Below are 23,818 nucleotides of genomic sequence, written 5' to 3'. Positions count from 1 at the left end.
AGGAATTTTGCATTTCTTTGGTTAGTTTCAAGAATTCTATCTGAAATTAAATTGTTGAGATTTTGTCAGAATTAGATTTTGGACAGAGGTTTGGTTGCAGGAAAAGAGAGAGGAGAGTCACTGAGCATCACTGTGAAATCAAGAGCAGAAGGTATGCCAGAGACTGTGTCCTTTGAAAAGCAATTCCTCTAGTTTCTGCCTTTTGGTATATTTAAATGGTTGGTGAATCCAATTACCTTCAGATGTTTTCCATTCCTTTAGGTCAATAACAGTATTATTTTGTCATTCTTACTACATCTTTAGCTATATCTTCTGACTTATGGCGACCCTATGGGTTTTTTGTTTGTTTGTTTGTTTGTTTGTTTTTGGCAAGATTTGTTCAGAGGAGATTTGCCATTGCCTTACCCTGAGGCTGAGAGAGTGTGACTTGCTCAAGGTCAGCCAGTGGATTTCATTCAGCTTTACCAAATTGTCACAACTTTAAGGGTTTTATTTTTCTGTGCCGCTGCCAGTGTAGTTTGTCCGTGGATTTAGAGCAATGTCCTTTTTTTTCTTTGAAGAGGGAAGCATCGCCTCGTACCTAAATCTATTTGATATGCGGACTCACTCTCTTCACAAACCACAGGATCTTCATTCTCCTGCCCTGGGAAGAGAACTAATGGCTTATATGAGTCAGTCTGACCAATGGAGGAAATTATACCTTTTGGAAGGAAAATAAGATGAATAATTAGTCAGCACCTTTTGAATGATAAGTTTCCCTTTGCTTAGGTTAAGCTTAAGAAGACATCAGAGTTCCAGATCATTTTCTCGTGTGACTGTTATCTTTCCCAGTGTTTGAAGTTCTGGTTGTCATCCTCCACGTCATGTAATTAGGATAATAAATAGCACACCATTGGTATACCCAGCCTTTTCCTAAAATAAGAGACTCATCTCTGCTCTTAAATGTCTAGATCCTCTGCTTTTTTATTGCATGCAGGTTTTTTAAAACATAGGTAGATAGTTACCTTAAATAGAGTCAGAGGATTGGTCTTTCTAGCCTGGTTTTGTGAAGTCTGACTCATAGTGGCTGTTGCTTTCCTCTGAGGCTGAGAGAGTGTGACTTGCTGATGGTCACCCAATTGGTTTCAGTGGCTGAGTGGGTATCCAAACCTTGTTCTTGCAGAGAACCCTCAAACCACTATACCACGCTGGCTCTCTAAATAATACTGAACTGTATTAAAATCTGCCTTAACCCAAACAAAAACCCCTCTTAATTTAATAACAGCCAAAGTAGTTTTATTTCTTAGGGGAACAAATATACGTTTCCTCTTACAACACCAAGCTTGGCATATTGCACATGTAAAAGACATTTTAATATAATTATGCTCTATTTCTTGCACAAAATACACTTGCTGAAATGTTGGAAATTAATTATATTGCTTACAAAATGATTCCTGATTATATGACCTTTCTCCACTTTCTCCATGAATGCTTGGCATCTTTCACCTCTTTCAATGTCTTCTCACTCTTCCATATTTTCAGCAATCTCTTTTGTTCTGATTCCGCCCTCCTTTATCTCTCATTTAGTAGCTCTGCATGTCATGGACTCATCTATACATTCTTCTATCTTGCCTTCCAGTCTCCTCCAGTATCTCTTCTCTCTCCCCCAACTTTTCCCATCTCTCTTTTTTTATCTCTCCATCCATATTCATTTTGTCTCATTTCATTATCTGTTCATTCCACCTCCCCCCTCTCTCTTTGTAGATTCCTTTTTGCACAAACTTGCAACACTATGAGACTGTGGGATGCATGCTTCCTCTGTCTTCTCCCCTCCTTTCTCCTTCCTTCCTTTGCTCCTTCCCTTTCTTTTCTCCCTCCCATGCTTTTAACTGCTTTCACTGCATGTAGTAAAACTCCAATGAGGACAGCAGAAAAGGCAGAGAATGGAAGGTAGAGTAGAGAAAACTGTAGTAAATGAACACGTTACATATCATCCCTGCATATTATTCTCTTGAAAAGATATTAAACTTTCAAAATAAAGTGCTGTATGACAAATTAGATATATGTATGTATGTGTGTATATGTGTGTGTGTGTGTGTGTGTGTGTGTGTGCGTGTGTGTATTCAGGCTTAAATCAAATAATTGGTGTTTAAATAATGTTAAAAATATTTAAGTACATAAGAAAATCTTAGCTGGAACAGAACAAACATCTGTCTAACTCTAGTGCCCTGTTTCCCAGAGTAGCAAGCCAGGAAGCCCATTTAGTGGCATTATACTGCCTTTCCTAACTATCATGGCAAATAGCCTTTGATTGACCTTGCTTCCATGAATTGGTATAATCCCTTTTTAAAGCGAAGGTAATGAATTCCATGAACTAACTGTGTATCATCTGAACAAATCTTTTATTTGTCCTAAATCTAATAGCAATCACTTTCATCTGGCGATATTGAGTTAGGATATAGGACAGGGTGGGCGACCTTCAGCTCTCCAGATGTTCAGCAGTTACTACTGCCATCTTACTTACTGGTTAACACTTGGAATAACAATTTTACCAGAGCTATTGACTTGATCGCTCCCAAGTGTCCTTTCCAACCCGCTCAAAATTGCAACCCTTGGTATACGGAAGATCTAAGACAAATGAAGCGGGTTGGACAACAACTAGAGCACCAGTGGCAGAGATCTCATCTCATATCCAATAAGACACTTCATGGGACCTTTCTTAGGTCCTGTCAAGTGGCGATAGATGCAGCTAAGAAATCCTTCAATTCTGCATCTATCGTGTCTGCAAAATCTCGTCCAGCTGAGCTGTTCAGGGTAGTGAGGAACTTAACCCAGAACCCTTTATTAGATTCTTCTGAAGCCTGCTGTGACGCTTCTAATGATTATTTTGCAGATAAAATCTCTCGGATAAGAGCTGATTTGGATGCCAATTTGAGCACAGAGACAACTAGAGAGGCATCCAGTGCCTCCGCCATTACTGTTAGACTGGATCAATTTGAGTCAGTAAGTACTGAGGATGTGGACAAGCTTCTTAGTAGTTTGAAAAAGACGACTTGCCCTCTCAACTCTTGCCCAACCTGGCTGGCTATCCAGGGGGGAGAAAAAAATCATGGTGATGCTGAAAAACATAATTAATGCATCCTTCAGGGAAGGCTCCCGGCCTCCCTATCTCAAGGAGGCAGTAGTTAGATCACTCTTAAAAAAGCCCTCCCTGGACCCCCTGGATAGAAATAACTACAGACCAGTTTCGTTACTACCATTTTTGAGCAAGGTGATCGAGAGAGCAGTCGCCAATCAACTACAAGCAGTCTGGGAGGAAACGGATTTTCTGGATCCATTTCAAACCGGATTCAGGACAGGATACGGAGTTGAGACTGCCATGGTCGCCTTAGTCGATGATCTCCGTCTGGGCATCGACAGGGGAAGTGTGACCCTGCTGGTGCTCTTGGACCTCTCAGCAGCCTTCGATACCATTGACCATGGTATCCTTCTGGAACGCCTGAGGGAGTTGGGTATTGGAGGCACTGCATTGCAGTGGTTCCGATCCTACCTCTGGGGGAGGTTCCAGATAGTGTCGCTTGGGGATAGTTGTTCGGCCAAGAGGGAGCTCAAATTGGGTGTCCCTCAGGGCACGATTCTGTCCCCAGTGCTATTTAACATTTACATGAAGCCGCTGGGTGAGATCATCCGGAGACATGGGGCGGGGTGTTATCAGTACGCTGATGACACCCAAATATATTTCTCTATGTCTCGGAGTGAAGCAGTGACTAAGGATGGCATCTCTCCTCTGAATGCCTGTCTTGGGGCGGTAATGGACTGGATGAGGGAAAACCAACTCAAACTGAATCCAGGTAAGACGGAAGTACTTGCTATAGGAACCCTAAATCCAGGAATGGAGTTGTGTCAGCCAGTTCTGGATGGGATCACACTTTCCCTGAAGGATTCGGTCCACAGTTTGGGGGTGCTTCTTGACTCATCGCTCCAACTGACAGCTCAGGTGGATGCGACAGTCAGGAGCGCCTGTTATCAGCTTCGTCTGATACGCCAACTGCACCCCTTCCTGGAGCCGAGGGACCTGGAAACAGTAGTACATGCACTCTCGATTGGACTTCTGCAATGCGCTCTACATGGGACTACCCTTGTGCCAAGTTCGGAAACTTCAGTTGGTACAAAATATGGCAGCCAGATTGATTATGGGAACTTCTAGGAATGACCATATAACACCGATCTTGAAGTCCCTGCACTGGTTGCCTATTGGTTTCCGGGCAAAGTACAAGGTGTTGGTGATTAATCAGTTTCCCAGAGGGCCTTTTCTATTACTGCTCCAAAACTATGGAACAGCCTGCCAGAGGAGATCCATCACATTTCCACTCTGACAGCTTTTAAGAAAGCACTCAAAACGGATCTCTTTTGGCAGGCCTTTCCAACTTAGTTACTCTCCCCAAATATAGAGATATTTGTCCCCTCATCTGTCTATTCTTCCCCACCTATCTTTCTGCCTATTTTTTTTTTGTTTAATGTTTTTAATGTTTTAAATGTATTTATACTATTACTGTTTAATTCTGTTTTAGTACTAGGAATGGGGGGGGGGGTAGGCCTAGGGTTTTTTTTTTAAACTCTATTGTAACTTGATGTATTTTACTGTTGTAACCCGCCCGGATTCTTCGTGATTGGGCGGGCTATAAATAAATTATTATTATTATTATTATTATTATTATTATTATTACTTCACCATTGACAAGGCTGGCTAGGGCTGATGGGAATTGGAGTGCAAGGGTCTCATTCCCCTAGTCCTGAGACATCCCTAAACTGAGAGGGAAAGATTAAAAAATTCTCCTCTGTAAGCAGTCATCTGGTATTACTGTACTTCTGTGAGACCCCGTTCACTCCTTCTTCATCAACTGTGATGAAATTTTGCTGCAACAGTCACTAAAAAGGTGAAAAAGAAAACTCTGTGGAAACATTTTAAACATATATCGTGAAGACTAGAGACCTTTATGTATGAACAGCTTGCTGGCTGGATGAACATGGATAAGAAAATACATGGCAGTTTCTCAGAGGGGAGAACATACTCCCACACGAAGCCATTTGGTTACCTGGTTCTGTCACATTTTGTTTTGATGGACTGACATCTCTTTGACCCCCAAAGCATTCTTTACATTTCTGTTTTCTTGCTTTGTACAGAATCAGCGAGCATTCACTCATGCTGCATTGGAGACCAAATTTTCCATTATCTTCCCTTCTAAATTGAACTTATTCCTTTGGTTTTATAAGCTCTTTTGTTCCACCAGAGTGAAGAATAACAACCAATTAAATGTATCAGAGCTCCTCCCATTAAGTATAACAATCAAAGGCTTCTAGTTCTCCCTAATTACATTTATCTTCCTCAGCAAGGTGAGCAGAAGAACTTCTGTTTCCCACAGATATATATGAGCTTCCATTCTCTTTGCCTTGTGCATAAAAGAGAGAGGAAGAGGGCTGTTGTTATGTGCTATGAACCAGTCCTATATGTGCTGCTGGTGTTTTATTTTTTAGATTTAGCCCTTCTGCTATGTGTTTAATCTTTTATTCCCTTGGGACCATTTCAAGAAAAATGCCAGGAACATGTCTCTCTGGCTTTAACATTTAACAAAATCATTTGATTTAATAAGCAGGGATTCTTTTGAATTCTGCAGAGCTGACTCACACCTTTCACAATGCAGCACTAAGCATGCTGTGCACTTCAGGATTTTATAATCTGCTTACTTGATAGCAAAAATGCATATTAAATTGAACTACATTCATCATCAGAAATGGTCTGGATATTTTTTTTTTATGTTAGTGATACTGCATTCTGCTTTCTGGCCTCCATATGTAAATATCATTAAAATATCATTATCTGCCCATGATTGGAGAATAAGTGCTTTAACCATGTGCTATCAAAGTCTGAGATGAAAAATTAGCTGCCAACAGATAAGGGAATCACTGTATGCAGAAGAAACTGTTTATTATCTCGTAGCCCTATATAGCACAAGTACTGATCGACTCAACACACCCTCCCCATCTTTATTACATTCAGTTTCACAGTGTACCAGATGGCACTAGCAAGAATTTTTGACCTTTAATGATTTGGATTCTGTCTAATAATCTGCAAAGGTTATTGTTGGATGATGTAGCATGTTCCAAGTAGTATTACCTTTTTATTTTTACTATTGTGATCTTGTCTACTGTAATTCCATTTACAAATTTTGTCATTTTTATTTCATAGTCATTTTCATATCCCTCTTTTTGTCTTCATTTCTGCCGCCCCAAGGGACAGCAGGGATATTCCAAACTTTCTTCTTCCCCTCAACTACTGTTTTATTTTAATATTTATTTGAACTTGAATATTTAAATATTTATGAATATTTATAAACTTTTAAAATCTAAAGACTTCAAAATGTGCTACAATTATAAAAATACAAAACAACCTTTAAAATGAATGTACACTTAATGTTAATTTAACGGTATTAACCATAAAGTACATGGTAATTGGCACAAATGGGTAAGACTTCAGTGCTCATCAACAACTAGGAATTACCAGAACATGCTTAGAACATAACCAGAGCATCAACATATCTACCTTTTTCTCCTTTCTCCTCTGGTCCAGGTGCAAAGAATTTTACCTTTCTCTTGCCTTAATCTGTTCCTTGTTATGCCCCTTTAATAGCCCATTTAATCTTACAGCTGGCTCAGACGGTGTCCTCTCTTCTAATGTTTTATCTGAGAAGACAAAAATTGCATTACTTTGTGCAGTGGGACACTTTAAGCAAAATTTACTTAACCTAGATGGCAGTAATCCAACTGGTTTTTGACAGTAAGATGGATGGGATACCATTTCTGGTAAATGCAGCTGATGTTCAGATTGCTTGTAGAAATTATTAGTCTCTCCCTGCCTTCTCCAGTGTATCTTGTCTGAGCCAACTATTTATTTATTTGTTTATTTATTTATTTATTTATGATCTGAAATGATATCCTAGGAAACCAGCCTTGTCCTGTTCTGCCTTCCAACTCCATGAGGAAGTACGATGCATGCCATTCCATGTTGCTATCCTTCTGAACTTGTACTGAACCATTTTTAAAGCGTCTCTGGTGCAGGAAGAGGCAGGAATGGGCAGGTATAGATGAGCAGCAAAACATTCTGAAATATAGATGTGCAATCTCTGCACTAGAGATACCAGCAAAATATCACAAGGTGCATGATTTTCAAGTATCACACTCTTTAAGGGCACATCTACATTACAGAGTTCAACTTCTGTATGTATTTCCTTTCCTCTGGGAATTGTAATTGTTCGAAACAATCTAGGAATCTTTCCCCAAACTTCACAACAGATCCAAGACAATCTGGGGCAGGAGATGCCATGGCAGTTAAGGTGACATAAAATTAAATCCAATATTAATTGTAGTGGACATATGCCAGAATGGGGAAGGAGAAAATATTCAACAATATTTTTTAAAAAAATACTGGACACACCTGTCTCTTGAGTGTTCGGAAACCCTGACAAGAAGAATCCAGGACTGACAAGACTATTTGTAGTTCAAAATTTGCAAATTTTGTGTGTGCAGAAAACAGCAAGATATGACTTGGTGTTGTGTCGCCCCCTTTTTCTTTTCTGTTTTCTTTTTCTTTTAAGATAAGATTTATTAAGCAGATTGCCATTTAAAAAAATAGTTATGAAGAAAACACACGTTATATAAAGAATAGGAAAAACTAGAACTAATGAATGCATAATAGTACTTTCCCCCCATGAAATGAAATGAGTTAGTAGAGAAGTTAAGATGGCAAAATCGGATGGCAAAATTTAAATTGTAAGCATATCGATGGCAGGGGCCTGCTGGTTTTGGCACATGTTGCTTTTTGAAGCATTGTGCATCCACAGACGCTGGCATAGCAGGAGTGAAATAACCTTCACGTTCCAGGCAGTAGCATCCTGGAAACTGATCTATAAGTCCCAGACAGTTGTCTGTCAGCATGCATCACTTGCATTGAAAGGTTCAGGGGCAGGGATGCTACTCTGATCATTCAGCCATTCAGCAGACTGAAGTGGGCAGGATTGAGGAGGCTTCTTCAATCTCACAGCTCACATCCTGATTCATCAGCTTGTGTTTTTGCAGCATCCTTTTTTCGCCCCCTGGTGCTCAGATTGCTGAACAGAGTAAGCCTTAAAAGGCTCCAATGACAGATGAAACAACAGCGTTGGCTACTGCAGTTTCTGTGCTGCTGAATTTGAGAACCCTTTGCTTTCTAGCCTAATATTTAAGCAGGATGTACTGAGAAAAATGGCTCGAGATGTGTCCAACCTTTAAAATTTGCACATAACAATAATAATAATAATAATAATAATAATAATAATAATAATAATAATATACCGCTTTTCCACAGATCAAAGTGGCGTACAGACAATTAAAACCATACAGACATTTCATAAAAGGATAAAATCTCATAATAAAACCATACAATTACAGAACTCTAAGCACAATCATTCACCTTCAAGGGTAAGCAGGAAATCGATGGCAACAGGGTAGATAACTTCATTCTTCAGGGGGGAAGGCTTGACAAAAAAGAAGAGTTTTAAGCCTCTTTTTGAATGTTTCTAGGGGGGTTGTCAGACAGAGCTCCTCGGGTAGATCATTCCACATCTGTGGGGCCACCACTGAATGTGGCAACCACTGGGATGTGGCAACATATTTGGAAGGTGGAATTACCAGTAAGTTCTTCTCAGATGTTCTGAGTGTGCAGGGCGGATCATATGGGGAGATGCAGTTCCTCAAGTAACTCGGGCCCAAGCCATGTAGGGCTTTATAGGTAGTGACCAACACCTTGTATTGCGCTCGGAAGCGAATGGGCAGCCAGTGAAGATCTTTCAAGATAGGTTTTATATGGTCAAACCTGGACGCACCAGAGACTAATCTGGATGCCATATTTTGTACTAACTGAAGCTTCCAGACTTGGTACAAGGGTAGCCCCATGTAGAGCGCATTACAGAAATGTAATCGAGAGGTTATCAGAGCATGTATCACAGTTTCAAGGTCCCTTTGGCCCAGAAAGGGCCGCAGTTGGCGTATCAACCGAAGTTGATAGCAAGCACTTCTGACCGTCGCATCTACTTGAGATGTCAACTGCAGAGACGAGTCCAGAAGTACTCCTAAACTGTGAACTTCGTCCTTCAGGGGAAGTGTGACCCCGTTCAGGACAGGTGGATAAATTTCCTTCTCCGGGCCTGGGGAACCTATCACAAGTACTTCTGTTTTCTCTGGATTCAGGCTGAGTTTGTTTTCCCTCATCCAGCCCATTACCAATTCCAGGCAGGCATTCAGAGGAGAGACTCCATCCTTAGTCACTGCTTCAGTCGGGGACACAGAGAAGCATATTTGGGTGTCATCAGCATACTGATAACACCATGCCCCATGTTTCTGGATGATCTCTCCCAGCGGTTTCAGGTAAACGTTAAACAAAGTGGGGGACAGAATTTCTCCCTGAGGGACACCAGATGTCAGTTCCCTCTTAGAGGAGCAAGTGTCCCCCAACTGCACCATCTGGAATCTGCCCGAGAGGTAGGAACGGAACCACTGGAGCGCAGTGCCCCCGATGCCCAACTCTCTCAGGCATTCCAGAAGGATACCGTGGTCAATGGTATCGAAAGCCGCTGAGATGTCCAATAGCACCAACAAGGTCACACTTCCCCTGTCAATGCCCAGACGGAGATCATCGACTAAGGTGACCATGGCAGTCTCAACTCCATAATCCGCTCTAAAGCCAGTTTGAAATGGATCCAGATAATCGGTTTCATCCAAGACTGCTTGGAGTTGGACGGTGACCGCTCTCTCGATCACCTTACCTAGAAATGGCAACAATGAGACCGGTCTGTAGTTATTCCTTACCAGGGGGTCCAAGGAGGGTTTTTTAAGCAATGGTTTAACTGTTGCTAGTTTTAGACTTGATGGAAATTTTCCCTCCCTGAATGATGCATTGATTATACGTTGTAACAGTAATGTTACAGCATCACTACCCTGGACGGTCAGCCAAAAAGGACAGGGATCGAGAGAGCATGTCGTCTTCCTAACACTTCCAAGAAGCTTGTTCACTTCATCGGTATAAACAAACTCAAAGTGATCCAGTTTAATAGAGTCCACAGAAGCTCTGGATACCTCTTCTATAGTTTCTGTTGAAATGCCAGCGTCGAGATCAGCCCTTATTTGAGAGATTTTATCTGCAAAGAAGTTGTTAAAATCGTCACAGCAGGCTATAGTTGGTTCTAAAATAGGGTTCAGGGTGGGGGAAAGCTGTGTCAGTTCCCTGACCATCCTGAACAGCTCTGCTGGACATGACTCCGCAGACACAGTACGCGCAGCATAGAAGGAGTTCTTTGCTGCGTCTATTGCCACTCCATATAACTTCAAAAGAGCCTCATGGAGTGTCTTGTCGGATAAGCGCTGGTGTCTCTGCCAGCTGCGTTCCAGTTGTTGTGCGGCCTGCTTCATTTCCCGGAGATCTTCTGTATACCATGGTTTTCTATTGGAAGCAGGCCGGAAAGAACGCTTAGGAGCGATACTGTGTATAGCCCTGGAGAGATCGTTGTCCCAGATGTTACTCAGGGCATCAACAGAATCGCCGTTAGATTTTCCAACCATAAGCCCTTCTAAGACTTCTTGGAACCTTTTGGGTTCCATCTGCCTTCGAGGGTGGACCATCCTAATCGGTCCTCCACCCCCGGGGGGGATTTGGGTAGTTGCCTTAAGTCGAACCTCAACCAGGTAATGGTCCGTCCATGACAGAGCAGAGCTTCTGTAACTGCTGGAGCAATAGGAAAAGCCAGCATGTCTTAGTTTGCAAGTTTTTATTGAACCTTATATACTGTCATAACCTTCTATCTGAAGCAAACAAAGAAACTGATTAAATGCAATGCCAGTGGAGCAGCAAATATATTCATCTGCAGTCTTCTTGCTTTGAAATGTACTGTACTCCTAGTCGTTAAGGTAAATAATTAATCAAATTATCTTATCTGAGGGGTTCCAACTGGAATGATGATCATTATTAGTGTAGAGAATGGGAAATGGGCTTATTTCTTCCTTCTGTCCTCCACTTAATGGCTTAAGCCATAAAACACTGGAATCTGTTGTGTGCAAAGTATGCACCAGTGAAATCAACGTATCACCATAATTGCTTTGCACTCATCTTACAGATACTGTAACAGCACCCCAGGATACATTAGGATTATGATGAAAAGACACATCCAAGTTTTAATTCAAAGGGACTAATTTAAATTTAAATTAGCATGAGGGCATTGTTTGTTTGTTTTTAATGCCATTACCAGCTGTCATGGGGTGTGTGTGGCTTCAAGTCACCTGTTGACTTTTGGTGACCCCATAAATTTCATAAGGTTTTTACACAAAAGATAGCGGATCACTGGAAACAAGGGTTTTTTTGTATGCAAACTCCCAGAATTCACATGCAAAAACTCATGTTCAGTGAGTTTAGTGTCAGCTTTGGCCACTTCTGGCTCTGGCCATTGGTTTTCCCTGCAATTCAATGGCCCACTACAAGAAAAAAAAATATCCCTCATTCTCTTACCTGAGACGACATCTTAATGAGTGCAGCATCTGTGTAAGCTATTTTGCCTAAGCAAGTATCACTGGTGCCCTTGGTGCTCCTAGACTACCAGAAATTGTCCTTTCTTATCTGTAAGTTATAGTAGTTAGAGCTAGACCCTATCTCATGCTATGTTTGTAGATTGGGTCACAAATTCAATCTCTATTAAAAATGTTCAGATAGAAGGTTATGAAAAAGACCCTGCTGTGCCTGAGACTTTCTACAGCAGGTGCCAGTAGAGAATAGTCAAATAGATATATAAATTAGTCTCACATGGTAGAGATTCCAAACTGCCTCACAATCCTTAAAGCCTTGCATTTGGCTTTATATTAGAAGTACTGTAGATGGAATCTTATTTTTATTTCTGCTACTTCTGTACACTGATATTTCAGTGTCACACAATTGCTGCTGTGGTTGCTTGTTGCACTGATGGCTTTATACAGGTAGCCCTAAAGTGAAAAGGAGATAGTCTTAATTGCTTTCATTCTGCTTTCTTTGCAGGCAGAAGACAACTACACCACAGGCAGCCCTTCCAAAGGACTTTTCTCAAAGGGGCTACAGAACCGGCCTTCCAGCCCGGCCTCTGCCCCTGTCAAATCCAAACACAGTCCGGGTTCACCCAAAACTGTGTTCCCTTTCCCGTACCAGGAGTCGCCACCTCGTTCCCCGCGCCGCATGAGCTTCAGTGGAATCTTCCGTTCCTCCTCCAAGGACTCTTCCTCCCCTGGCTCTAATCCATCTACCTCCCCTGGTGGGATCAAGTTCTTCTCCAGATCAAGAAAAAGTAAGAAATGGATTGTGTTAATTTCACTTAGATACTCTGGGCTGGGCACTATTTCCTTTCCATGAAGTAGCAAAGGAAGACAGGGTGCTGTTAGTAGCTTGTGATCTGGAATTTGTTCAAATGCTTTTACACAATCTTTCCCCATTATATTTGCAGATAAGTGACTCTATTCTCTGTGATTCACAAATTGTGCTGTAGGACAAAAAGCAAGGGATGGTCAGCACTAGGAAAGTTGCAATTTCCCCCCCCACTCCCAGGAGGATCCAGTGTGGTGTAGTGGTTTGAGTGTTAGCTACAATTCTGGAGACCAGGATTTGATTCCCAGTTTGGCCATGAATTCCACTGGGCAAACCACATGCTCTCAGGCTCAGGGGAAGGCAATGGCAAATCTCTTCTGAATAAATCTTGCCAAGAAAACCTATAGGGTTTCCATAAATCAGAAAGGACTTGAAAGCGCACAACAACAGCAAAGTTCCCCCAGACAGCATGGCTAGTGGGGGTTACAGTCTAAAAATATTTTTACCAAACTCTGGGCAGTGGACAGTGGTAGAGCACATGTTTTCTGTGCCAGAATATAAGATTATCAAAGGGTATTGTTACTGCTATGTGTGACTTCCAGGATCAGAGGCAACAGTTCTTAGGAACAACACAGGAGGGAAATACTGTCCTCAAGACTGGCTTGGGGTCTTCCCATAGGTAGGTGGGAAACAGAATGTAGACTAGGTAGCCCTTGATCTGAGAAATTCTGAAGTATTTTCACATAATTCAAAGATATAGCCATGTTAGTCTGTAGAATCAGTACATAGAGAGGTCTTGCAACACCTTTGAGACTAACTAGAAGAAAGCAATTGGCAGCATGAGCTTTCGTAGACCAGTCTACTTCTTCAGATGCAGATGATGGGAAAAGCCCTCTGTTTTATTGTACATCTATCAAACAATCACCCTTCTCTAACTTGGTGCCCTTCAGATGTGTTAGACCACAGCTTTCACCATGCCAGAAAATGTGGCCAATGGCTTGTGATTCAACATATTTAGAAGACACCAACTTGAAGTAAGCTAAAGTAAATACTGTGCCGGAAAAGAGATCACCCCAAGACAGCAAGACTAGGTTTGGGCTGCAGTGCTTTGCCCCCAACAACCTCTACTGCCAGCAGCAGATCTACATAACAAGTTGCCATGTGTGAAATCCTAGAGAGTGGTCGCCAATCGGTGTAGGCAATACTGAGCTAGGTAGACCAGTGAACAGGTTGACTTGTTATAAAGCAAGTGGCTTTCTGTACTCTTTCCTAATCGTGGACACTTCTCTGAATGGGAAAAGCAGGCTTTGAAACACGGTGTGTGCTCTTCAGTTTTGTGCCCAAAGGTGGTGCTGTTAGTACTGTTTGCCTGTTTCTCAGTGATAAGATTTCAGGGTTTTAAATTGCTGTATTTGACTTTGTGCTGTAGAAGGGATCCCTAATTAAAACTCAGCCTGCTTGGCTTTTGATATTCAAAAGTCAATTTGATTATCCAAAATATGGATGATACTTGATCAGAGCTTCTTAAAGTTTTTTTTTTAAAAAATAAGCCTAAATCTTTTATCCATCAAAGCAGGCTCAATGTCCATATTTTTGGTTGGGAGTGGGGAGTGATTATTTACTCATAGGTTTATCTCTTTATACTCCATTATCCATGTGCAAGTCACTTTATAGAGGCTTGTTGGCAGATATGCCGAGGTTCCCCCAAAATCTCAGTCTAAACAAAGTCCTGCTTTAAGTTTGAACCATGGGCATTATTAGTTGGCCTACTACTTGCTGAAGCTGATGGTAGTTGTAAATAATCCAACACATCTGGAAGGTGCCAAGTTGGGGAAGACTGGTTTGAGACAATTATTTTCAAAATACTGTCATGTTTAGGTGTGGATTTGTTAGTCTTTCTGTGTGAACATTTTGCAAAGGGTAAAGGGTCTGTGAAATTCTGCAGATTTTAAAAGCATGTTGGAAGTTCCTGGGTCTGATCCAGCTAAATCCTATTCTCCACTGTGTGATGAAATTAATTCTTTCCACCCTATTTGGCTAAGATAAAATGACATAACAACTTTTTTTCCCTAGGGACAGAGAGAACAAAAAACATGGTTTTAAATGTGTTCAGATTGATTTTGGAGTCTTCTAGCCAGCTCAGTCATTTCCTATAACAACATCTGACTGTAGAACATGAAAGGTACTACTGTCGAAAGAGCAAAATACCAGCAGAAAGAGGGGGGGAAACCAAAACCATACCAAATCCTGGACCTATCCTTGCTGATATTCCTAAATAAAACCTAATAGTAAGAATACATTCTTTGTGTCTAAAACATTCTTTTCCATGACCTGTGTTATCTATGTCTATGAATCAATACCTAACTCAGTTTTAAGTATTAGTTGCACAGTTAAAAGCAGGGTGAGGAACTTATGGCACCTCAAAAATGTCATTGTACTGCAACCCATCAGGCCTAGCCACAAGTTGCCCAGCTGTGGTTTAAGGGGAGGGTCTGCAGCACAGCAGTATGTTGTGAGTTTTGCATGCTGGAGGTGTGAGTCCAAACTGTGACATTTCCAGTTCAGAATGATTTCAGGTGAAAGGATATGCCTCTCTGGCGGGGCCTCTGGGGAGAGATTGCTGATCAAAGGAAATAATATTCAGGAATATGGACAAAATCCTATGTGAGTTCTCTGTATAAGCAAGCTTTGAATTAGATTTTTCTAAAGGTTGTGTGATAGTTCCAGTGAAGGGTGGCCCATTGGTGATGGGTGAAATAAGCACCATGCTGTCCTCCTGCAATGACCTTATCAAATCTGTATCTGTTTCTCTATCATCCTTACATTCTACTCATCACCCAAAGAGTCCATACCAACTTTCCATTGTTTAGTAGATTGTCTCTTAGCCAGATGGGTTTCTGGCTAGGCTTGCATAGCTTCATCAGCAGACCAGCATCATTTGTCTTTGAGCCAATCTGGCACTCATTAAATAAATAAACACATTAATAAATAAACAATCATGGAATTCCACACCCTACAATATTTTACACACCAGGGACTACTGCAAGACACTCTCATTTTACTCCATAGCATGGTTGATTTTGCGCTTTCAGCTGTTTGCTGCATTCATTGCCCAAACAGTTGCTTATCCTCCATTGATTCAGAGAGAGAGTACTTGTTTTTTTTTCCAATGAAAAACATCACACTCATGCACACCTCTTGTCTGGCTATTTTTCTATTAATCTACCTCTTTTTGGCTTAATATCAAGAGTCCATAATATATATCTGCAGCGGCAGTGCCCAAAATCTTAGGCTGTACACTGCTTGTAGCCTTAGTATTTAGGCATGTATGTACACAAAGGACAAAAAGCATTAAACACACTTCCCTTGGACACTCATCTTCTTACATCTTACCAAATTTCACTGTAACCACATGAAACATGTACATACATTTAGGCTGTGCATATGATATTGTAATTCAAAGGTATAATTTTAATTTTACTAGTTGTTTATGTCACAACTTTTGCATTGCATTCAGTGATATACGAGAATTATGATTTATGAGTACCATTAGTACAAAAAACATTACTAAGTATTCTGGTGTGGTATGGGAAGAGGTCAATCAGGAGGGTGACACCACATGAGTTACCGCACTGGATGATGCCAACCCTAGCGATGCATTCTCATTAGGTGAACAAATGATGGGCAAAGTAGAGATGGTGATTAGTCAGGGAGAAGTATTTGAAAAGAGAGAGAATCCTTGCTGGACAGGGATAGCCTAAGCATATGTACGTAAGTCAACATATATGGAAAATATTTTGTGCCCTAAGATAATATCCATGTGCTGCTTTGTAAGAAATGGCATGCTTGAGTATATGTGCTCCACGTTTGTAAAGCCCTTACTGATCCTTGGTGGGAAAACAGCTTGGGACCAGCTATTTGAAAGGCTGTGTATAAAGGTAAAGGTAGTCCCTTGACATGAATGTCTAGTTGTTATAGTGGGTGGTGCTCATCTCTGTTACTAAGCTAAAGATTCAGCATTGTCCGAGGATGGCTCTGATGGTCATGTGGCTGTTACCTTCCCACTGAAGTGGTACCTATTTATCTACCTGAATTTGCATGGTTTTGAACTGCTAGGTGGGCAGAAGCTGGGTCTAGTGACAGGAGCTCACCCCATCATGCAACACTCAGGCCTCAGACTGCCAACCTTCAGATCTTCCAATCATCAGAATTGGTGTCTTAACTACTAAGCCACCACATAGATCTTCTGGTGGGACAAGTTCTCAGGTTTGTTTGATGGGAACAAGGGAGAGGGCCTTTTTGGTGGCAAGTCCTAGATTTTATGACTGTCTCCCTTGGGAGGCTAGCATGACCAGATCCTTGCTCTCCTCCTGTAAGGAGGGTAAAACATTTTTATGTCTGAGGTGGAAACTGACTGAGGTGGCTTTTTAATGCTCTGCGCTGTTGTTTTTAAAATGTGTATGTAATCTTCTAATGAATTTTAATGTTTTTAATTTTCTAAATTTTAAAATTATTTTTAAATAACTTTCTTATTCATACTTTTATTGAAGCTGTTGTATAGTTTTGGTCTGTATTGTTTTTAAGTATGTTGTTGGCAGCCTTGAGTCTCATTATTGAGGGAATGGTGGGATATAAATGACAAACAAACAAGGGTGTGACCCATGCGACTCTTTCAAATATTGCAGGTAGAGAGAACTATATCCTGTTGGGCAATCAGGCAGTGAAGCAAAACAGGCTTCTTGCTGCAGAACACTGTCCAGGGATAGATTGGTCCATGGAATTCAATAAGCCTAGACGAATTGGTATCCAGTCCACCCCACACTCTGCTTTTATGGCACCATTGGTTTCATGCAAAGATAGTGGTGGGCACACACATGACTTTTACATGAAAGTGGCCTTACCTAGCAAGGTAGCTGTGGAGGGGGACAAAATGGGGACATTGCCCACCTAGGAGATTATCGCATGGCTTCCCCCCCCCCTGGGCATGGGCAGAGACCCTGTATAAACAGATGTTATTGCACAGCTCTGTGCCCAGATCGGAGGCATCCTGTGCCTGATCAGGACTTATGATTGGGTCCGGGATGCCTCCAATCTGGGCATGGAGCTGTGTGATAACATCTCTTTATATGTGGTCTCAGCCCGTGCCCAGATCAGTAGAAAACAGCCATTGTGATAAACTCCTTAGTAAGAATTTGGCCCTCTCAATGAAATTTTGGGCCAGTGTGGTTGAGTGGTTTGAGCATTGGACTGAGGACCATGGTTCAAAACCCACTGGGTGATTCTGGACAAGACACACTGTCTCTGCCTCAGAGGAGGGTAAAAAGCAAACCCACTCTGAACAAATTTTGTTTAGAAAACTCCAAGATAGGGTCACCTTAGGGTTCCATAAGTCAGAAATAAACTGAGGGCACACAACAGCAACAACAACAACATTTCATTTCAACCAGCAAATTTCTAGTTGAAGCACTACTGAGGCATGGAAACCCACTGGGTAACCTTGGGTAAGTCACCATCTACCAGCCTCAGAGGATGGCAAAAGCAAACCCACTCTGAACAAGTCTTGCCAAGTAAGCCCTGTGATGGGTCCACCTTAGGGTTCTCATAAATCAGAGATAACCTGAAGGCACCAACAGCAATGACTTTTCATTTCAACCAGCAAATTTCTAGCATTGCAGTAATTTGGAACTTGAGTCAAGTATTTAGAAATACAGTTTAGGCAGGCAAAGAAAGCAAAGTGACCAAGGAGATGCATCCACAGCAAATATAAGAGTTCTAAGTGAGAATGATGTTTTCAGTGTGTCACTTTCTGCGTTAAATTTGTGGAGACTAAAGGGACATTTCATTGTGGGGTCAGAATACTTATTTGGGGGGCAGTCCCTTCATTTTGCTGCCCCTTAAGCTACACCTCTTGGCATACCACTAATGATGGCATATCTGAGGGTTCCTACCCCTCCATCCCCTAAAAATACCCCAAGAAAAAAGAGATCTGCAACTTCAAGCAGTGGCCAGCTCAGAAACATTTCCTTCCCATTTGGGCCAGAATACCCCATGGGAACAAAGTGCCAGGAGAAGAAGGCTTCTTCCCATCGGCTGCAGAACTGACATTTTACTCACAGGCTTCCTAATTGCCCCATTCCTGTTTTCTGAAAGCAGGAGTAATTGGTGACAAGGATTGTTGCCCTTCTGATAGCTGATGCAGTCAAGAGCTTATGGGAAGCTTTTGCACAAATGCTGGGGATTAGCATGAGCTGGTTTGTACAGCTGCCTGAATTTCCTAAGATCAGAAGTCCAACCACTAGCAAAATATTTAAGATGATAGCAAATCCTTAGATGGCAGGGCATAAGGATGGGAAGGAAGAGCCTTATAAAGCACTGGTATAAAAAACAACAAACAAACACATAACAACAGGTAGTCCAACACCTGTTACTGGCTTTCTCCATGGCATTGGAATGTTATATCTTCTGTTTCCCAGAGGATATATTTGGCTCTTTTCCAACCTGTTTGAAGCCTACATTCCCAGTGTACAGGCTAAGCAAAGATTTAAAATACGTACACACACACGCAGACTTAAATAGTATTCATATGTTGAGAGCCAATGTGATGTAGTGGTTTGAGCATTGGACTTTAGAGACCAAGCTTTGAAACCCACTGGATGATCCTGAGGAAAGCACTCTCTCTCAGCCTCAGAGGAAGGCAAAGACATACCCACTCTGAACAAATCTTATGATAGATTTGCCTTAGGGTTAGCATAAGTCGAAAACAACTTGAAAGCACAGAGCAACAACATTCAGATGGTATGTACAGCAATAATATATGATGTTTTCAGGTCTTTTTTCACTGCACCAAAATGGGCAAGTGTGCATTGCTTGAGAGTGAAGATTATGCTGCTTGCATGCTTTTCCTTACAACAACAATAAAAACAATTTTTTTAAAAAAATGAAAGTCCTTGTGTTCCAGTTTGTAATCTACATGTGTCATCTTCAAATGTGTCAGAGATCCATGCCACTCACACAATAGATATCCAGGTGTCATACCCATGATTTGTCTTGCTGAGGAATTCAGGGAGTTATAGTACTAAACAATTAACTTTTCCAAGTGCTAGTAATTAGTAAGTAAAACTAGTCCTCCTGCCATCTACTGTCCTCTTATTGGGTACATGAAGTTGCTGAGATGATAATAATAATAATAATGTTTAATTCATTTCAGCTAATCTTAATCTATTTTACATAGACAAACATGCATGACTTATTTATTATCCTTTCACTTTAAAAAGTAAGCCGCCTACCAAGCACCTCAAAGTTTGACCCTTGAGCACTAAAAGGTGTCCCCATCCTTGTAGCAGTTGCCCTCCTCTGTCCCAAATAATAAATTAATGGATGTTAAACATTTTGGAGAACTTCAGACCTGACATTCCATTCCCCAAAACCCGACTGGGATGAGAGCCAAAAAATCAGACATTCAGAATAATAACTATGGATTTAAAAAGTAGGGAGTTCTCCTGTAAAATGCAAATCCCAGTACTGCTCTTTTGGCAAAGCCTCTGGTTTGTTTGCTTTTTATTGAACTATCCTTAAGGCTGCTGACAGCTTTTGTAATGCTTCTAATGGAGGAGGCAGAAGGAATTGCCTGGCATCATTAACAACCTGAGAAAGGAATTAATTCCTTTTCACACAGTGGTGGAAACAGCCAATAAACAGTCCTTTTGTACTCTTTCCATTTCCCCACCACCACCTTCATTTTATTGGACTCTGGACATTCCTCTGACTGCCCTATTATTGAGCATTACATTTTCATCTTTACTGCTAAATTCCTCTGTATGCCCTAAAACATATTTCCCCTCTCCAGTTAATATTAAAAGGCAATGTTTTCAAAGGGAGGTTCAAGTATATGCAGTGTAGGAAGGAAAGAACATTCAGAAATATTTTTGAATGATTAAAAAACATGTTTTTCCAGTATTGGGAACCCCGACAAGAAGAATTCTGGACTGACAAGAATCTTTGCAGTTCAGGGATTTTGTGCAGAATACATCCCAAATTGGGAATAGACTTCCCAAATTATGTTGTCTTCTAAGGCTCTGTCTGCATGGGCCTAATAAAACGTCCTCCCCCTGCCCTCTCGGCAGGGAGTCCAGATGATGCATGGCCCAAGCCCTCTGTTCTGATGCAAACAGTCTGGACAACATTCAGTCCATTCAGCACCAAACCTGGAGTATACTCCCCTTATAACAAATTTTTAAAACTCACTTTTTGCTTCAGATCTTCTCTGAAGCTGCATAAGAGCTCTTGTATTCACCACGTGGCTCACTGGTTAAATCCCTGTACTGCAGCCACAAGGTTATGAGTTCAATCCCAGGCAGGGCTCCAAGGTCCACTCAGCCTTTCATCCTTTTGTAGGTCAGTAAAATGAGTACCTAGCTTGTTGGGAGCAATTGGCTTACAGACTGTAAACCGCTTAGGGAGTGATTAGTTCACTGATAAGCGGTATAGAAATGTACTTGCTGTTGCTATTCTCACAAGATCTGGAGCCCTTTGTTGCGAAGCCAGGCAGCTGTTTACAATGCATCTGACTGTGGCTGTTTATAGTGAGCTCACCAGTGTAGCGGCCACCACCATGCATCACTCGCTCTGAGGTCAGAACAAGACGCCAAACCATGCGATGGATGTTGGCTGACACGTTATAACCTCAGAGCGAATGACACATGGCAGTAGTGACCATGCCAAGTGGCACAGCTGGACTGCATGCAATGAGCTGTCCAGGGCGTTCCAACATGAGTGCCAAGTAACAGAGGGATGTTAGGACAGCTCTGCGGCCAGAATACTCCAGACTGCCCCTGAAGTATTCTGGTATGTACAGACATGACTGAAGTCTTTCTTTCAGTGGGAAGAAAATTGCTAAAATTACTTGCTATTTCCTTCGAAACTTTGTGAAGAATTGCATCCCTAATGCAAGACATACCATACATACTCAACTATAAGTCGACCTCATGTATAAGTCAAGGGCAGGTTTTGGGGCCAAAATTTTAGATTTTGATATGACCTGTGGATAAGGTGAGGGTAAAACCTAGGGGCATGTAACAAAAGATCTAAAGGTTGAAGCAAAGGAAAGCAGTGCCAAAGAACTTAAAAAATTCCAGCAGACATAACTTTGTGCTCACACTAAAGACTTGATAGGTGAGAGAACAGAAGGGAATCAATGCTTCCAGGACAGATTATGCTCTTGCCTTTCACCAGGGGATTTCCCCCCCCCCTTTTTTTTTTTTAATAAGAGTTAAAGTACAGGACTTACATTGATCCGTGGATAAGTCAATACAGGTTTTTTGAGTCAATTTTTTGACTAAAATTTCTAGACTTATACATGAGTATATACAGTATATCCTGTTTCCCTTCTTGTTAATTCTCTTGCATTTTCTTAATTCTCTCTCTCCTGCATTAGGTAATATACTTGATTATGGACAAATATTATACATAAAGGTACTTTTATAAGTTTTACAGACTAAGCTTGTTTCTTTTCTCTAGTAGATCCAATGGGTTGATGGGTAGGTATGGGATTGGTTGTTGTTCTACCTTGTTATAATTGATTGGTCTGCTTGAGAGATCCAGTACCACGTCTCCCATTTCCCAGCATAAACTTGGAGTTCCTTGGTGCCTAGACTTATGCAAACTTTGAGGTTTCCCACAGTCTTTTGTTGCATCCCTTTTCTGCATGGTTGGTGCTGTAGCTCCATCCTGTGGAATCGTGGAATTTGTAGTTTAACATGGTCATTAGCCTTCTCTGCCAAAGACTGCTGGTGCCTTACAAAACTACAAATAGCCAGATTCTGTAAGATGGAGCCAAAGCCGGTAAACTGATGTCAAACTGCATTATTTCTAGTGTAGATGCACCCTAAATTTCTAGAATTGCAGAGTGAGACGCTGAAAATCATTTATAACTCGAACCCTTCATATCCCTTTTCTAATGACACTGCTCTTTTGATTTGCTTTCCTAAAATATATTTCTAAAGGCTCAAGTGAAGTTTTACATTACTGCATTCCTAGAAATTTGTGGACTGAAAGAAAATTTCATTTGAAGGGTAGTATTCATATTTGGTGGGCAGTGCCTTCATTTTGACCCCAATACCTGCATCCCTTGGTTTTTATTACAGTATGGGGTTTCCTGGATAGAACTGTAATTAAATCTCTAATACTACTCTTTTTAGGGTCACCCTAATTGCCTGGGCAGTGTAGATCCTGGGCTCAGAGAGCCATATTTCAGCCAGTGGAGCAGTGGTTAGAGCAGATTTTTCAACCAGGGCTGCCTGGAACCTTACGATTCCAAGAGAGGTTGCGAGAGGTTCTGTGAGAGATCATAAGCCAAAAAAGAAATGGTTATTTTTTGAGCTGTAGATATAATATTTTTTTATTCAAGGGGTCCCTGAGACCTGAAAAATATTTCAAGGGTTTCTCCTGGGTTGAGAAAGGCTGGATTAGTGTTATATTAGGATTTGGAAAACTGATATGATAGCCCTGTATAAGTATTGGAAAGATGTCATATTAAGGATGGAGCAAGCTTATGTTCTGCTGCTCCAGAGAATAGGACATCAAGCAATGGAGGCAAGCGACAGGAAAAGAGATTCCATCTAAACATTAGGAGGAGCTTCCTGACAGTAAGGGCTGTTCGACAGTGGAACACACTCCTTCAGAGAATGGTGGAGTCTCCTTCTTTGGAGGTCTTTAAACAGAGCTGGGTGGCCATCTGTCAGGGATGTTTTGATTGAGAGTTCCTGCATGGCACGGGCTTGGGCTGGATTGCCCTTGTGGTCTCTTCCAACTCTATGATTCTATTATTCTAAGGTTGGCACTATGGCAATCACTGTCTTCCAGTTTGATAGTTGTGAGGATAAAGTAAGTAGGAGGCAAGCCACACACACTATCTTGAGCTCTTGTCTTGAAGGACAGACAGATTACAAATGTAACTAATCAGTGAATAAAATACATGAAAATGATCAGTAAGGACCTTGCATTCTTCGTTATAATTTATTAAATAGCCACATTTTGGGAGAAGTGGATTGGACTGCTACCATAGAGACATGCTAGGAAAGGGTATATTAATTGTTGGCCTTTGCTGTGGTCCCAATCCAGATCAAGTTCCCACTCTCCTTCTTGGCTGTTATTTGCCTTTGAGGGGGAAACTTGCCATTGGCACTTAAATGCATTTCTGCTCCAAGTCCATTAAAACCCACCAGTTCAAGGCTTGCTAAGTGGCATAGCACAATAAAACTCTGCAGAACTTCTGGCGAAACACTGGGGAATCTGTCACAGCTTGTTAAGTAGCTGCTTATCAGTGCCAGGCAGCCTCATTAGGAAAACTGTGGATCAAGCAATGAAGCTATAGTATGAATGTCTCCTTCCGCCCACCAGCAAGACATGGACTTGTGTATAACAGGTGGTCAT

The 23,818-nt window shown here is 41.4% G+C and overlaps 1 protein-coding gene across 1 annotated transcript in view; it reads left to right on the top strand.

Annotated features, from left to right (window-relative positions):
- PRKAG2 (protein kinase AMP-activated non-catalytic subunit gamma 2) overlaps nt 1-23,818 on the top strand; it is a 242,729-nt gene that overhangs the window by 74,530 nt on the left and 144,381 nt on the right. Inside the window, 1 exon segment of the mRNA XM_042477435.1 lies at nt 12,089-12,371. Within this exon segment, the coding sequence (XP_042333369.1) occupies nt 12,089-12,371 (283 nt within the window).

Source organism: Sceloporus undulatus, chromosome 6, assembly GCF_019175285.1.
Source record: "Sceloporus undulatus isolate JIND9_A2432 ecotype Alabama chromosome 6, SceUnd_v1.1, whole genome shotgun sequence".
Classification (NCBI taxonomy): Eukaryota; Metazoa; Chordata; class Lepidosauria; order Squamata; family Phrynosomatidae; genus Sceloporus; species Sceloporus undulatus.
The sequence above is the reverse complement of the archived record's forward strand: the minus strand, read 5'-3'. Positions and strand labels throughout refer to the sequence as shown.